The sequence below is a fragment of the Monodon monoceros genome, unplaced genomic scaffold (genome assembly GCF_005190385.1).
Source record: "Monodon monoceros isolate NGI ecotype Baffin Bay Population unplaced genomic scaffold, NGI_Narwhal_1 Super_Scaffold_7, whole genome shotgun sequence".
In the NCBI taxonomy this organism is placed as follows: domain Eukaryota; kingdom Metazoa; phylum Chordata; class Mammalia; order Artiodactyla; family Monodontidae; genus Monodon; species Monodon monoceros.
Window position 1 is genome coordinate 57,362,059 of NW_021703784.1, and position 18,085 is coordinate 57,380,143.

At 37.5% G+C, this 18,085-nt stretch overlaps 1 protein-coding gene across 3 annotated transcripts in view; it reads left to right on the forward strand.

The window, feature by feature from the left end:
• FCHSD2 (FCH and double SH3 domains 2) overlaps positions 1–18,085 on the forward strand; it is a 304,862-nt gene that overhangs the window by 250,129 nt on the left and 36,648 nt on the right. For 2 of the 3 annotated variants that reach the window (XM_029206970.1, XM_029206969.1), the window contains exons 11-12: positions 7,648–7,764; positions 17,188–17,292. In XM_029206970.1, the coding sequence (XP_029062803.1) occupies positions 7,648–7,764; positions 17,188–17,292 (222 nt within the window). The remainder of the gene's footprint in view (positions 1–7,647; positions 7,765–17,187; positions 17,293–18,085) is intronic. The other variant, XM_029206971.1, reaches the window with a different exon arrangement.

Here is an 18,085-nt window from a genome sequence, read left to right on the forward strand (position 1 = left end):
TTTACTCCCCTGAGAGACAAGGCACACTCAACCCAGTTATCCGGATGAGTTGCCACTTCTCTTCTAAGTGAAAGTACTGCTATCCAAGCATAGTTAAATCAGAATAAGTTAAATTATGTCTCATGAGGAACACTGCTACACTTCTCTCCACAAAATATGTCACTTAAAGATCCACGGTCTCGGACTTCCCTGGTGGTCCAGTGGTAGAGACTCCGCACTTTCACTGCAAGGGGCACAGGGTTCGATCCCTGGTTGGGAAAGTTCCACATACTGTGCAGTGTGGCAAAAAAAATAAAAATAAAAGATCCACAATCTCCTATCAAAAGCTTTCAGTCAGTGTGTCTCAAAATTTGGAATCTTTCAGGTTTTAGAAAGGTAATCCACCTGTCATATACTGTGTAACACCCTGAGCAGGGTGTGTGGAAGTACTCAGTGATCAAACACAGCATCTTTGCAATAAAACATTTGAATATTCACATCAAATGAAATAAATAAAAACTATAAATAACCTCTCTTTAGTTCAATTCAAATTTTAGCTCCAAACTTACCAAAAAGAAAAGGAAAAAAAACTTAATGATTTTCAGAGCGTTTTGGATTTCAAAATTACAGGACTGTGAACTTGTATAAACATGACTGCTAAGAATATAATAGCCTACGAAGATCCAGATGCTTTTTACATGAAGAGGTCCTTCTGAGAACAAATAATAATTAACTTTCTTAAAATAATTAACAGTGTAGTATTAAATTTCATAAAGAATAAGTTGGATCAAATATTTAACACAATACATCTCTTATCTACCAGTAAACAAGTAGTGCAGATCCCTTGAATGAGGGTTAATAAGATTGTTCCTGGCGTACGATATTAGCATGACAACCCTAACATTATCTTTCTTGAAAATGGATTGGAATGCTAGTATTTTACTCTGTTAGTGGTTTTCATTCATCATACATGACCATCTCTTTTCCTCTCTTTCAAATGGTTATATTTTGGTTACAGACTTGAAAAATAATGACTATGTTTCTTGTGTGAAAATCAGCTTTTCTATCCCTACTCACTTTGTCCTTCTGCGTGCAGGCTAAGATATATGTCTGAACCTTCTATACCCTTATGCTAACCTTAAAATGAACTGAAATCATATCTTTCTCTAAGGACAAAACAGTTAAGATGACTTAAAGACTAATATATCAAGAATATATTGGAATGAGCGGGAATTCCCTGATGGTCCAGTGGTTAGGACTCCTCACTTTCACTGCCAAGGGCCTGGGTTCAGTCCCTGGTCAGGGAATTAAGATCTCGCAAGCTGCACAGCCAAAAAAAATAAAAACACTCTGTAGTGTAGTTCTTTAAAGTTATTTAATAACTGTAAATTTTGAAGACTGTATTTTAATATTACTTTCTAAAAAGTTTGTAATTTTTAAAAACAGCATTGCTAGGCTCTGAAAGCCTTCCTAAACTCTTGAAAGAGTTTGGCTTTTGTTTTTCTAAAAACAAAATTAAATCAAAAGATGTCTCTTCTTTTCTTTTGTTTTTGGCTGCATCATACGGCATTCGGCATCTTAGCTCTCTGCCCGCCTGACTAGGGATGGAACACATGCCCCCTGCAGTGGAAGTGCGGAGTCCTAACCACTGGACCACCAGGGAAGTCCCTAAGTCAAAAGATGTCTTAACATTTAAGTAAAAGCCTAGACAAAATTTCATTGAAAAGAAATTTGTATTTTAGCAATGTCTTTTTTTTTTCATTTTAACATCTTTATTGGAGTATAATTGCTTTACAATGGTATGTTAGTTTCAGCTTCACAACAAAATGAATCAGTTATATATATACATATGTTCCCATATCTCTTCCCTCTTGCGTCTCCCTCCCTCCCACCCTCCCTATCCCACCCCTCTAGGTGGTCACAAAGCACCGAGCTGATCTCCCTGTGCTATGCGGCTGCTTCCCACTAGCTATCTACCTTACGTTTGGTAGTGTATATATGTCCATGCCTCTCTCTCGCTTTGTCACAGTTTACCCTTCCCCCTCCCCATAGCCTCAAGTCCATTCTCTAGTAAGTCTGTGTCTTTATTCCTGTTTCACCCCTAGGTTTTTCATGACATTTTTTTTCTTAAATTCCATATATATGTGTTAGCATACGGTATTTGTCTCTCTCTTTCTGACTTACTTCACTCTGTATGACAGACTCTAGGTCTATCCACCTCATTACAAATAGCTCAATTTCGTTTCTTTTTATGGCTGAGTAATATTCCATTGTATATATGTGCCACATCTTCTTTATCCATTCATCCGATGATGGACATTTAGGCTGTTTCCATCTCTGGGCTATTGTAAATAGAGCTGCAATGAACATTTTGGTACATGACTCTTTTTGAATTATGGTTTTCTCAGGGTATATGCCCAGTAGTGGGATTGCTGGGTCATATGGTAGTTCTATTTGTAGTTTTTTAAGGAACCTCCATACTGTTCTCCACAGTGGCTGTATCCATTTACATTCCCACCAACAGTGTAAGAGGGTTCCCTTTTCTCCACACCCTCTCCAGCATTTATTGTTTCTAGATTTTTTTTTTTTTTTGCGGTACGCGGGCGTCTCACTGTTGTGGCCTCCCCCGCCGCGGAGCACAGGCTCCGGACGCGCAGGCTCAGCGGCCATGGCTCACGGGCCCAGCCGCTCCGCGGCATGTGGGATCCTCCCGGGCCGGGGCACGAATCCGTGTCCCCTGCATTGGCAGGTGGACTCTCAACCACTGCGCCACCAGGGAAGCCCTGTTTCTAGATTTTTTGATGATGGCCATTCTGACTGGTGTGAGATGATATCTCATTGTAGTTTTGATTTGCATTTCTCTAATGTTAATGATGTTAAGCATTCTTTCATGTGTTTGTTGGCAATCTGTATATCTTCTTTGAAGAGATGTGTATTTAGGTCTTCTGCCCATTTTTGGATTGGGTTCGTAGTTTCCGTTGTTTTTGGTGTCTGTCCCCAGTGGCTAAGGTTGGTTCAGTGGGTTGTGTAGGCTTCCTGGTGGAGGGGACTAGTGCCTGTGTTCTGGTGGATGAGGCTGGATCTTGTCTTTCTGGTGGGCAGGTCCACATCTGGTGGTGTGTTTTGGGGTGTCTGTGGCCTTATTATTTTAGGTAGCCTCTCTGATGGGGGTGTGTTCCTGTCTTGCTAGTTGTTTGGCGTAGGGTGTCCAGCACTGTAGCTTGCTGGTCGTTGAGTGGAGCTGGGCCTTGGGGTTGAGATGGAGATCTCTGGGAGATTTTCGCCATTTGATATTACGTGGAGCTGGGAGGTCTCTTGTGGACCAGTGTCCTGAACTTGGCTCTCCCACCTCAGAGGCAGAGCCCTGACGCCTGGCTGGAGCACCAAGAGCCTTTCATCCACACGGCTATACGAGGAGCAGCTCCTTGATGAGATGCAAAAACCACAGGCCAGCTGTGAACTCAAGAGTCTGCTTCCCAGTTCACCTGGTGGAAGCTGTGGGCTTTCCCTCCACAGAGTGCGCAGGCCCAGTGACTCCCTAATGGCTGCTTTTTTTTTTTTTTTTAATTTATTTATTTATGGCTGTGTTGAGTCTTCATTTCTGTGCGTGGGCTTTCTCTAGTTGTGGCAAGCGGGGGCCACTCTTCATCACGGTGCGCAGGCCTCTCACTATCGCGGCCTCTGTTGTGGAGCACAGGCTCCAGACGCACAGGCTCAGGAATTGTGGCTCATGGGCCCAGTTGCTCCTCAGCATGTGGGATCTTCCCAGACCAGGGCTTGAACCCATGTCCCCTGCATTGGCAGGCAGATTCTGAACCACTGCGCCACCAGGGAAGCCCTAATGGCTGCTTTTTAAAGAACAAATAAATTTCATAAAATAAAAATTCCTTAATTGGGAGATTCAAAAAAAATTCCTTCCTTAGTCATCCATTTTGAGTGGATTTTGTAGTGAGAATTTAAACATGAAGAAAGAGACCTTTTATTTTACAAGTGTGAGAGGGATCTCAATCCTCAAGTGAGCTTTGAGAACCTGTATTAAAATGCATGGTACTCAATAAATTAGTCCCCTTTCTCCTCTGTTCATTCTGTTCTTCCCTACATAAAATACTTTCCTTCATCCATTAGAAGCTGATTCTAATTCAGTATGTTTATTCTCTTGTCCCTCTGAAGGCACCATTCTAATAATCTGGTGGCCTGCCCCTCACTTTAGGTTATATGTTTACCAGCCTTTACTGAGGGCATTCTGTGTACTATTAGGCATGGTGCTAGATGCCAGGAAATGTATCCTTTCGAGGCCTCAGATTGCCTAAAGACAAATAGGAAACATACATGCAGCAGTCACAGTATAATTTGATGTTGGCCTGACAGTAGCCACTCAGTAGATGTCTAACAAATTTAATAAATTAATATAATGGAGATATGTCTAAAGTGAAGGAGCCACTGAGTCTATCTGGGAAAGTCAGGGAAGATTTCACAGAGAACAAGGACTTGAACTGAGATTTGAAGAATAACTAGGAATTTGTCTGTGGACAAAAAAATATAGGGGAGTTATTCCAACCAGAGGTAACAGTACTCAAAAGCATAGGCTTGTGTTTGGATTGACATTTATTTTCCAGGAAAAGACCTATCTGCTTCTGAAATTTTTTATTAAAGTTTGTATGATTTTTGAAATGTGATGTTTCCAAATTTTCAAGAATCACATTTAGTTGACCTAACTTATCAAATAACCCAAACTGACAGACTAATAAAAAACTACCTAATCTACATTTAAAAGTCGATAGGAAATTCCTTTTATAGCATTTCTCTTCAGTTTGTAATTTATTTGAATTATTTTTGTTCTACTATTACTCTGAGAATTGTTATGTTATAATATATGCCTCTTTTAAAATAATCAAATTAAATAAGTGCACTTTTCCAGAGCTAGGCTACAGTGCTGTTTGATATTGAATTGTAAAAGTCTCATGTTCTGCTTCAGGAAAATAACAATGTTCTTTAAATTATTGTGCTTAATAGCCTATATGTTACTATTCCTTTATGTATTTTAACTATACTTTTAAGAGGTAAATGAAAAGTGTTAAAAGTATGAACCAATGATTAAATTAACCAGCATTTTAAAAAGAAACAGTCACTAGCATTCCTTTGCTGGAATCAACCACTACTGATACCACCATTTTAAAAGGTAATGATCTTTACTAGATTCAGATTTATATTCATCTTTGATCTCCGGAGTGGCATTAGAACATTTCTCTATGTATTGTTTAGTACCCTGGGCTGTGTTTGCCTTGTATGGAATTCTCATTTGTCTAGAACTGTATTATAGGTAGCCATGTTTTTCCATGGCTTGATTTCAGAATTCATGAAAAAGATCAATTTACTTGAATTTTAGTTATGTGTTATTATTCCCTGCCCAGAGGGTCCCAAAGTCACATCTCCCAATCAGTGGTAATTGTGATCTGTTCTGATCATTGGACACTCCTGAGTAATAGTAAACCCATAGGGAATGAGAAAAAAGCCCTATCTTTTTTTCTCCAGCTTTTAAGTACAGATAATACTCAGTAAAAAGGTACAGATTTGTATGGGCATGTTGGCCATGCAGCCAACACACATTTTTAGACCCATTTACCAGTTCCTAAAATGTACCTCAGTAATAAAAATTAAATATCTCTATCAGTTGCCTCCTTTCTGTGTGCTCTCTATAAGTTCATTCTCTTTGAGATCCTTTCATTATATCTTCCGTCTTGTTTTTGCTTCATTATTTGGGCTATCAAGAACCTGGGAATTATTTGGACTTTTTTATTAACAGTAATGACAAAATTTTTTGTTTCAAGTAATTTTCTGTTGGGTCTTTAACATTAGCAGTTACCATCTATTGGATGCTTATGTATATACCATAAGAGAATGTTTAAAATATGACCTCGTTTTGCCCTAAATAACCCCTATGAGATAGGTGGCATTTTCACCAATTTTTGGCTGTAACTAAGACACAGATTAACTAACAGCCCATGATCATGAAGCTAATAAATGACATAGAGAGGATTAAAACTGGGTTTATCTGGCTTAAAAACCTGTACCTGGGCTCTTCAGAGTATACCTTTCTACCATACATCCTATAGATTACATTTGCGTCTTCATCCAGGGTTTAACTTTTTAAACCCTGGCTTCTGAGGACAGATAATGTAAATGCCTAGATCCTTTTTCAAAATAAATATAATAAGAGAGCTGGTTCCCTAATAGCCCAAAGAATGAATCGGTATAAAATGTAAATGTAAAGTTGGTTAGATTTGAATATGTTTCAATTCATTTATCATTATATGATCTAGCTTTAGCTGAAATGTCTGCATAGAGTAAAAGTTTTTCAACCTTGCCTACAGTCCCCCCAACAAAAATATTAAATTTTTAATCCAATTTATCAAATTCTGTTTACCAATTTTGAGCTATATGTGACCTTGCAAAAGTCAGTTTGGGTTTTTTTTCTTTCTTTTTTAATATTTATTTACTTTTGGCTGCGTTGCGCATGCAGGGCATGCGGGATCTTTCCTTGCAGTGCACAGGCTTAGTTGCTCTGCAGCATGTGGGATCCTAGTTCCCCGACCAGGGATTGAACCCGCATCCCCTGCATTGGAAGATGGATTCTTAACCACTGGACCACCAGGGAAGTCCCACAAAAGTCAGTTTTTAAAGATCTTTCCACTCTAAAATTTTGCTTTTTGTATTAAAATCATCTTTGGATAATTCATATTTTAAAAAATTATTTTCTTTCCTAGTTATTTTACTAAAGATTTTTTTCATGGGTTCTTAAGAGTTAGAGAAAGTTAAAATAGTTTAGTGGTTAAGAGCTCTAATTCTGGAATCGGAAGTTGTAACAATTGAATATCTGGCGCACGCTGGAAATTTTATTTAACATCTCTGAGCCTTGATTTCCTTTTCTATAAAATGGCTGTGTGACCCATCTCATAAGATTGTTATAAAAGTTATGTGAAGCACTTTCCACAGTACCTTGCATAATAGTGGTTAACTATTACTCTTGTTTAGTTAGATTTTTCAGTTTGTTCTTTGTGAAATATGGTTATAGCATTTTAGGGCAAGAAGAAACCCTTAGTAATCATTTGATGTAGCACCCCTATCTTTGAGATGACATTAAAGCCCAGAAGAACGACAAAAGCTAGCTTGAGGTTTGGTGGTAAGTATAACTAAATTAAACCCAATATTTTTGAGGATGGATAGGTTGTGTCGCTGTTATTGTATTGTTTTATTTTTCTCTTTTCACTTCTATGCAATGATTCTTTAATCCCATTGAAACTGTTGAGTTGTTTCCATTTTGTCTGTGCAACTGTTTTAGTGTCATAGTAGGTTGGCATAAATACTTTTTCTTCTTTGCTTAGCTTAGCTAGCTTGCTTTATACCCAAAATGGATCATGCTACAGTTAGAGATGAAGCTTTAATGTTCAGCAGTGTAAGACAAAAATCTGTGATCATTTACGGTTTTCATACCATCCTCTTTGTCTTCTGCTAATCTTCTGTGACATGAGACATTGCTTCCCACAGTAGTGGAGCATGCCTCCTGTTTTGAGTGCTGGTAAAGTGAAGGCCCTCTGGTCTACCTACAAAATGGTAGTGATTTCAATAAGGATAACAATACTTTTCTCTCTGTTTTCTCTTGTGTTGTAGAGCCGACAGTTAGAATCAGAAACTGGGACCACAGAGGAGCACAGTTTAAACAAAGAGGCTCGGAAATGGGCCACACGTGTGGCACGGGAGCACAAAAATATTGTTCACCAACAACGGGTAAGTGTGATAGAGAATCTTAGGTTACGTCTAGCATTAAGCCAAATGTCAAACCAGTTTAAGGAGTTGAATTTTATTGATGTGGAAAATACCTGATAGATGTTTTTTCTATAATTTCTCAGCACTCAGAAGTATGTTCTCAGCTATCTTCTAAACTTGAAAATTCCTTAAGCCCTCTAGCAGCAACACAGTAATTTATCTGTTTGCCATAGAATTGCTTAAGGAAGACTAGTGATAGTGTATTATAATCTTTTGGGCAGTGGAAGAGATGTGCATATGTTGAATTAGGCTTTTCATCTCCAAGACAGACTTTCTGAAGATGCAGTTGTAGATTCCATGAAAATGTATCTTCAAGACTACACTTTAGGGACTTCCCTGGTGGTCCAGTGGTAAGGAATCCTCCTTAACAATGCAGGGGACACGGGTTCAATCTCTGGTCATGGAACTAAGATCCCACATTCCGCCGGGCAGCTAAGTCCATGCACCACAACTACTGAGCTTGCGTGCCTCAACTAGAGAGCCTGCATGCCACAAGGTACAGAGCCCATGTGCTCTGGTACCTGCACGTCACAACTACAGAGCCCTTGAGCCCTTGTGCCCTGGAGCCTGTGCACCACAACTAGAGAAGAGAAAACCCACACGCCACAACTAGAGAGAAGCCTGCACGCCGCAATGAAAGATCCTGCATGCCTCAACGAAGATCCCACGTGCCACAACTAAGACCCAACGCAGCCAAAAGTAAATAAAATAAATAACTAAATAATAAATCTTTAAAAAAGACGAAACTTTAAGTACAAAGAAATTATTTTAGATATAGTAAATTTTTTTCTATTTTCCATTTATTTATAACTTTATTTTTCTTTTTCTTTACCTTCGTATCCAGCTTCTTAAGAGAATTATCTGTGTTTAGTATCTGTATTTCCTAACCTCCTGCTTATTTTTTAGCCCATTACATTTGAGCTTTCCCTTCTTCCCCTTTCCCTGCACCAATTCATAGAGACTGCACATGCCAAAATTACCAATGATGTCTGTTACTAAATCCAAAATGGCCACTTTAATTTCTTATCTTACTCAACCCGTTGGCAGTTGTATCACAATTGACAGTTCCCTTTGTCTTGAAATATTCTCTTCTCTAGTCATCCATGACTTAAACACTATCATGGTTTTCCTTTTCCTCTCTAACATTCCTAGATTCTTTTAAAGGTTCTTCTTTCTTCATCTTACATTTACATTTTAAATTCCTTACACTTACATACTAGGCTATCTTCTTTTCTTATTCTTTATTCTCATTATAGGCAGTCTTTACTACTGCCATGGTTTCATTTACCAACAAATAATAAATTACCATCTCCAACAATGGGCCTTTCTTCTGTGTATACATATATCCTCTAGCCTGCTTTGACATCTTCTTTTCACTGTCACATCTTTTCTCAGGCATCTCGAATTCAGTGTTCCACTTATCTAATGCTGCATAACAAGCCACCTCAAATTTAATGCCACAAAAAGAGAATCTTTTAAATTGTTTCTTACTACTCTGGGGATTGGATGGGCTCAGCTTGGCAGTTCTCAGTTAGGAGGTGGAGGTGGGGGTCTGTCATGTAATTACAATCAGATAGTGGCTGGTGCTAGAGTTATCTCACAGGCTCCCCCACTGAAATATCTGGTGTTTGGACCAGGAAGACTTGAATAGCTAGGAACTGGAATAATTAGAGCACCTTGTGCATCTCTGTCTCTTTGTGGTCTCTCCATACAGTTTCTCCAACATAGTGGCTTCAGATTAGCTGTACTTCTTACATGGTAGCTGGTAGCACAGGGCTGCAAAGGTGTGAGCCCCAAGAGTGAGCCAAGTAGGAGCTATACCATCTTTTCTGATCTAGCCTCAGAAGTAACAAGATTTTAATTTGTGTCATGTTTTTATTAATTGAGGCAGTCACAAAGCCCTGTCCAGATTCAAGGAGAGAGGTCATAAAATATCAGTATTTCTTGGTGGGGAAATTGCAAGGTTCTAGAAGAACATGTGGAATGGGAAATATTGTAGTAGCTATTTTTTGAAAAACACAATCTGCCACAGCCTAACTTCTGGCCATAACAGTTCACATGCCTCTTGCATGCAAAATATAACTCTCCTCTTCACCCAAAATACCCCAAAGCTCAGCATCAGACTCCAGCTTGAAATCTAGAATCTTGTCATCTAAATCAGATTCAAGGACAGATAAGGCTTTTGGGTACAGTTCCTCTAATACAGTTTATCTCAATCAAAAAATTTGTGAACTAGAAAGACAAGTTATCTGTCTACCACACATCTAATAAACAGAGATGAGATTAATTACTGCAGCTTTATACTTCAAAATATGAAGCACACAGAGAGATTTTTTCCACTAGAATGTCTGACTCTATTTGAAAGTAAATGTTCAGATGTTAAAAATAAATGTGTTTCCCCTCTCTGTTATCAAGGCATGTTGAGTCTTTCTTCTAGGAGGTAGAGACAGACAGATTTCAATGACTTTTCTAGTTCTTTATAGTGTGACCTCTGATGGGCTTTAATCTAGTAAGGTATAGTTTAAGCAATAAAATGAAAGAGAAAAATATTTGAAAAAAATTGTAGCTGAAAATTGTCCAAACTTAATAAAAACTGTAAACCCACAAATCCAAGGAGTTCAACAAACCCGAGGTAGGTAAAACACAAAGAAGCATATATTCAGTTTGTTAAAAAACAGTAATACTCAATGGTGAGAGACTGAAAGCTTTTCCTCTAAGATCAGGAATAAGATAAGGATGCCCCCTTTCACTACTTCTATTCAATATGGCACTAGAAGTTATAGCCACAGCAATTAGGCAAGAAAAAGAAATAAAAGACATCCAAATTGGAAAGGAAGAAGTAAAATTATCTCTGTTCACCAATGACAGGATCATTTATTTATTTATTTAGGCTGCTCTGGGTCTTCACTGCAGCATGCACTCTTCTCTAGTTGTGGCGCATGGGGTTTTCTAGTTGCGGCATGTGGGCTTAGTTGCAGTATGTGGGATCTTAGTTCCCCAACCAGAGATCGAACCTGGGCCCCCTGCATTGGGAGTATGGAGTCTTAACCACTGGACCACCAGGGAAGTCATAACATGATCTTATATGTAGAAAATCCTAAAGATTTCACACACATACACACACAGTCACACACACACACACACACCTGTTAGAACTAATAAACTCAGCAAAGTTGCAGGAAACAAAATTAACTCACAGAAGTCAGTTGCATTTCTACACCATATAATATACATTATACAATGAATAATTAGAAAAGGAGATTAACACAACATTGTAAATCAACTATATTTCAGTAAGATAAATTTAAAAACAAAAACATAAAAAAGAAAGAAAAGGAAATTAAGAAAACAGTTCCATTTACACTTCCATCAAAAAGAATAAAATACTTAGGAATAAACTTAACCAAAGAGGCAAAATACTTCTACACTAAAAAGTATAAAACACTGATGAAAGGAATTTAAAAAGACATAAATAAGTGGAAAGACATCCTCCTTTCATAGAATGGAAGATAGTGTTAAGATGACATACCACCCCAAATGATCTACAGATTCAATGCAATCCCTATGAAAATCTCAACAGTATTTATTGCAGAAATAGAAAAACCTACCGTAAAATTCATATGGAATCTCAAGGGACTCCAAGTACCCAAAACAGTCTTGAAAAAATAACAAAGTTGGAGGACTCATACTTTCAAACTTCAAAACTTATTACAAAACTGCAGTATTCAAGACATTGTAGTACTAGCATAAGAACATATAGACCAATGGAATAGAAGTCTCAATATTTTTAAAATACCATTTATCTCCAAGTTAGTCCATATATAGAATGAAATCCAAGTCAAACACCCAGCAGGGTTTTTTTGTAGAAATTGACAAAATGCTTCTAAAACATACATGGAAATGCAAATGATCTGGTATAGCCAAAGCAATTTTGAAAAATAGGGATAGAGTTAGAGGGCTTACTCTACTTGATTTCAAGACACAAAACTGCAGTAATCAAGATGTTACTGTATTGGTGTAAGAATAGACTTATAGATAAATGGAACAAAGTGAAGAGTCTAGAAATAGGCACACACATATATGGTCAACTGGTTTTTAACAAAAATGTAACAAACTTGTAAAAATGCTAAATAAAATTTAATAAAAATAAATCCAACTGTGTTTTAAGCACATGACTAGGGTACAAGGACGATTCAACATTAGAAAATATATCAGTATAATAAAATGCGTTTACAGAATAAAGATGAAAAATTATATAATTATTGTCATAGTTGCCAATAAAGCACATAATAAAATGCTGTATGCCTTAGTGATTAAAAAGTAAAACGAAATTCCCAACCAGCTGGATTAAGACTTTTTCACTCTGACAGGGATAGCTTCCTGAAACTTGGAGCAAACATTATACCTGATGGTTGTATTAGTTTTCTATAGCTGCCATAACAAATTACCACAAACTTAGTGGCTTAAAACAATAGAAGTTTATTGTCTTACACTTCTATACATTAGAAGTCTGGGTGGGCTTGGCTGGTTTTTCTGCTCTAGCTCTAACAAGACCGAAATCAAGGTGTCCACTGGGCTGGCGTCTGGGGGAGAATCCGCTTCCAAGCTCATTCAGGCTGTTGTCAGAATCTAGTTCCTTATAACTGTAGGGCTGATAACAGTTCTTTAAACTGTAACAGCTAGGGGCTACTCTTAGCTCCTAGAGGGCACTCTCTCTGGTCCTTGCACATGGGCTCCTACATCAGAGTCAGCAGCAGTGCATTGCATCCTTCTTATGCTTGGAATCTCTCTGACTTCTCTTTTGGCCTGTCTCTCATCTCACTCCAGCCAGAGAAAGTTCTCTGCCTGTGAGGAGTCATGTGATGAGACTGGACTTGCTCAGATAATCCAGATGTTAATCTGTGTTAAGGTCTATAACTCTAATATATCAGTAAATTATGTCTTACATATACACATTGCCAGGGATTAGAGTGTGGACATCTTTGGAGACCATTCTACCTACCACAATGATAAAATAAGAAAACAGTACCTGTGATCACCACTTAATCAATGCTCTTAATGAAAGAAAGATAAGGTGTTTAAATATTTGGAAGAGGTACATCTGTCATTACCTATAGATGAGGTGATTGTGTACCCCCCCAAATATAAGAGACCCAGCTGTCAAACTATCAGACGTAGTTAAGAGTTCAGTAAAGTCAATAGAAACAAGACTACATACAAAAATCATTAGTTTTCATATTAGCTAGAAATAATAATCAATTGCAAAATGCAGTTGGAAAAAAATTATTCACCACAGCAATAAAATACTGATAAATCAACCAGTGTCATGGTTGTAAGAAGAAAGACTTTTTTTTATCAAAGAAGACATGGGTAATTGGAGAGATTCAAATATTGTAGATTTTTTTTTAACTTTTAAATTCTTTTTTTATTGATGTATAGTTGATTTATAATATTATGTGTTTCAGATGTACAACATAGTGATTCACAATTTTTAAAGATTATACTCCATTTGTTATAAAATATTGGATGTATTCCCTGTGCTGTACAACACATCCCTGTAGCTTTTTGACTTTGTGCATGTCTGTATCTCTTAATCCCGTACCCCTGTTTTGCCCCTGTCCCCTTCTCTCTCCCCACTGATAACCACTAGTTTGTTCTTTATATCTGTGAGTCTGTTTCTTTATTTGTTATTTTCATTAGTTTGTTTTATATTTTAGATTCCACATATAAGTGATAACATACAGTATTTGTCTTTCTCTGACTTTTTTATGTGGTTTTTAAATTAAATTTATTTGTAATTTCAGTGAAATCCCAATGAAACTTAAAAAATATTTTTAGAGAAACTTCACAGTCTGATCCTAAAATGTATCTGAATTTTTCTTCATGTACAAGAATAGCCAGTAACAACAATAATGAGACATTTGTGCCTTAACACATAGTGAAAGATGCAGTAATGATTATAGTAATTAAAACTGTAGTATCATACAAGAGTTAACAAATATATCAAAAAAAATGATCTGTGTATGTATGGACCTTTAGCTGTTGATTCAAACAAACCACCCTAAAAAGTCAGTTTCAGGCAGACAGGGAATTTTAATGGTGAACAGCATATTTTTTACATATATATATTTATTTATTTATGGCTGCGTTGGGTGTTCATTGCTGCCTGTGGGCTTTATCTAGTTGCGGCGAGCAGGGGCTACTCTTCGTTGTGGTATGCGGGCTTCTCATTGCGGTGGCTTCTCTTGTTGTGGAGCACGGGCTTCACTAGTTGCGGCACGTGGGTTCAGTAGTTTTGGCTCATGGGCTGTAGAACCCAGGCTCAGTAGTTGTGGCTCATGGGCTTAGTTGCTCCTTGGCATGTGGGATCTTCCTGGACCAGGGCTCGAACCTGTGTCCCCTGCATTGGCAGGCGGGTTCTTAACCACTGCACCACCAGGGAAGCCCTGAACAGCATATTAAGGCTACCAAGGAATTATTGTAAGGTTTGATAACAGTATTGTGGTTGTATTTCTTTTAAGTTCATGTTTTTAGAGACTTTCACTAAAACATATAGGAATGAAATGACAGGATGTCTGGAATTAGCTTTAAAATGCTTTAGCACAAGAAAAATAAAGGATAGTAGGTAAAGCAAACGTGGAAAAGTCTCATTAACTGTTGAATCTTAGTGATCAATATATAGGAGTTCATCATACTAGTCTCTTTACTTTTGAGTATATTTGAAATATTTCATAATAAAAAGCATGTTGGACTTCCCTGGTGGTGCAGTGGTTAAGAATCCGCCTGCCAGTGCAGGGGACACGGGTTTGAGCCCTGGTCCGGGAATATCCCACATGCCGTGGAGCAACTAAGCCCATTCTCCACAACTACTGAGCCTATGCTCTAGAGCCCGCGAGCCACAACTACTGAGCCCATGTGCTGAAACTACTGAAGCCCGTGCGCCTAGAGCCCGTGCTTCACAGCAAAAGAAGCCACAGCAATGAGAAGCCCGTGCACCACAAGGAAGAGTAGCCCCCACTTGCCACAACTAGAGGAAGCCTGCACGCAGCAGCGAAGACCCAATGCAGCCAAAAATAAATAAATAAATATTAAATTACTTAAAAAAAAAACTTATAAAAAAATAAGTAGATCAAAAATCAAAAACATGTTAATGGTATTTCAAATCTTTGGGGAGAGGATTTATTCAGTAAATCGCATTAAAGCAATTGTCTGTGTATTGGGGAAAAAATATGTGGTTAGATTTCTCCCTTCTGCCATATACAAGGTAAATTTCAAAAGAATTAAAGAGCTAAATGCTAGACACAAGACTACTAAAAACTAAAAAACATATAGAATATTTTTGGCATATTACCAGTGGCTTCTTAAGTAAGACACAAAACCCAGAACCCATAAAGTAAGATGCTTGATAAATATGACTACATAAAAAATTTCTGTAAAACAAAAGAACTTTTAAAAGTTAAGAGAAAGGGGGCTTCCCTGGTGGCGCAGTGGTTGGGAGTCCGCCTGCCGGTGCAGGGGACGCAGGTTCGTGCCCCGGTCCGGGAAGATCCCACATGCCGCAGAGCGGCTGGGTCCGTGGGCCATGGCCGCTGGGCCTGCGCATCCGGAGCCTGTGCTCTGCAGTGGGAGAGGCCACAACGGTGAGAGGCCCGCGTACCGCAAAAAAAAAAAAAAAAAAGTTAAGAGAAAGGGAATAGAATGGGAGGAAATATTTGTGATATAAATAACAGAAAAACAACTAATATCTGGAAGGAAATAATATTTAAGTAATAAGAAAAAGACAAAAGAGTAGAAAAATGGTTAGAGGATATGAACTGCCTATTTATAAAAGTAGAAATAGAGATGACCAGCAACATATGAAATGATATTCTATTACAGAGAAATGAAAACTGAAACAATAAGATAATTTTTATAAAATTTCAAAGATTGACAATATCCAGTGTTGGTGAAATGTAGAGAAACGTGCTCTTACACACTACTAGAAGAGTAGGTACAGCCTTTTGTGAGCAATTTAGCAATGTCTATAAAAATGTAGTTTCCACTTCTGTGTTTTTACCTTAGATAAATATTCCCGTATGTGTTCAAAGAATCATTGACTAGGTTGTTTGCAGTACTGTTTATAGTATTGAGAAATTTGAAAACTCAGATAGCAATAAAGTAAGAGTAAACAAAATATGGTATGGTTGAACTATTGAATCTGTGGATTAATTAGAGAATGAAGTCAATCAGTTTGTACAAACACAAAAAGGTTTCTTAGACACATTGAAGGGAAGGTAGATCTCATTTTATTATTTTTCAAACAAAACTGTACAAAGCATGTAAGGAAATACATAAGAGATGGCTTGATAAAATACAAATAAATTGATGGGACAGTCTTTATCTTGGGGTGGGGAGCACATAGTGGGGTATGAAGATACAACAGACTTTTTACCATTTTGTATTAGTTGTTATTTAAAAACAATTGTTAATTAAAAATTAACAATTGTTAATTAACAATTAACAATTGTTAATTAAAAACAATTAGTTGTTATTTAAAAACAATTACATATTCATGTAATTTTTTAAAAATTAAAGGTATACATATCAAAACATGCAATTCAAATGAGGTTTATAGATAGTGCCAGTGTCAATTTTCTGGGTTTTATATTGTACTATAGTTAGATAAGTTGTTACCCTTGGGGGAAGCTGGGTGAAGGGACTCTACTACTTTTGCAACTTCCTGTAAGTCTATAATTATTTCAGAAGTTTTTTGTTTAACATCTGTATTGGAGTGTAATTGCTTTACAATGGTGTGTTAGTTTCTGCTGTTGCTAGCAAAATGAATCTGCTATACATATACATATATCCCCATATCTCCTCCCTGTTGCGTCTCTATCCCACCCCTCTAGGTGGTCACAAAGCACCGAGCTGATTTCCCTGTGCTATGCAGCTGCTTCCCACTAGCTATCTATTTTATATTTGGTAGTGTATATATGTCCATGCCACTCTCTCACTTCGTCCCAGCTTACCCTTCCCCCTCCCCGTGTCCTCAAGTCCATTCTCTACGGCTGCGTCTTTATTCCTGTCCTGCCCCTAGGTTCTTCAGACCCTTTTTTTTTTTTTTTTTAGATTCCATATATATGTGTTAGCATATGGTATTAGTTTTTCCTTTCTGACTTAACTTCACTCTGTATGACAGTCTCTAGGTCCATCCACCTCACTACAAATAACTCAGTTTTCAGAGGTTTTTAAATTATCAAATAAATAAATGAAAACAAAGGTTAAAAAGGGAATCATGGTCACTTGTCACTAAAGTCTTTAAAATTATCTAGCTACTCTAATCACTTTAAGAAAAAAAAAGAGAAAAATAGAAAGCAATCATCATTTTCCTATTTTCTTTAATAGGTTCTAGATGATCTGGAATGTCATGGAGTTGCAGTTTCAGAACAAGGCCGAACAGAGTTGGAACAGAAAATAGATGAAGCTAGAGAAAATATTCGTAAAGCAGAGGTGAGGTGGCAGCTAATTGTGGCATTTTGCCCAGCTCCAGCAATGTCACAGCCGTGATGTGGACCTTTAGAATTCAGTTTCTATACACTGATTAATTTGAAGATTGATTCACCATCTGTGTCCAGAGTATTCTTTGTGAGTGCCTGTTTCATACAAGGTAGTACACAGAACAAAAAGACACTGAACCCATTATGAAGAGTTTACAATCATGAAACATCAAATAACGAAAGAATTAAGTTACAATAAAGATATTAATTTTAAAGTTTTCACAAGTTACATAATAAATCAGCCAGCATAGTATAGAAATTGATACATATAAGTTCAGTGCCTGGAAAAGTCTCCCCCCGTATGAAAGGTTCACTGGATCCAGCGGCATAAGCTGACTTTTTAAGAATAGAGAAGAGTTGGTTAAGCAGACAAGGCAAGAGTTACAGCAGTGGATTTTAATCTTTTGTGGAGTCATGGGACCCTTTGAGGATCATATGAGAGTGTGAAACCCTCTGTACCACAAAAAAATGTACGTTTTATTTATAGTATTCAGAAGTTCATGTACCCTAGGCTAATATTCCGTGACCTAGGGGGGAGAAGTTGAGATGGAAAGAAAAGTTATTTGCAAAGGAGGAAGATATAAGATGTAGTTTGGCAGTTGGATTTGATTAGCATGGAGGATTTTTGTAAAGAAATGTGGTAGAAAGTAAGGAAAGTCATTGTGGTTAAGACCAGTTCATGAAGGACCTGTGCACACTTGTATTTAGTTATCTATCCAGTGCAACATAGTGAAGGGATGTGGAAG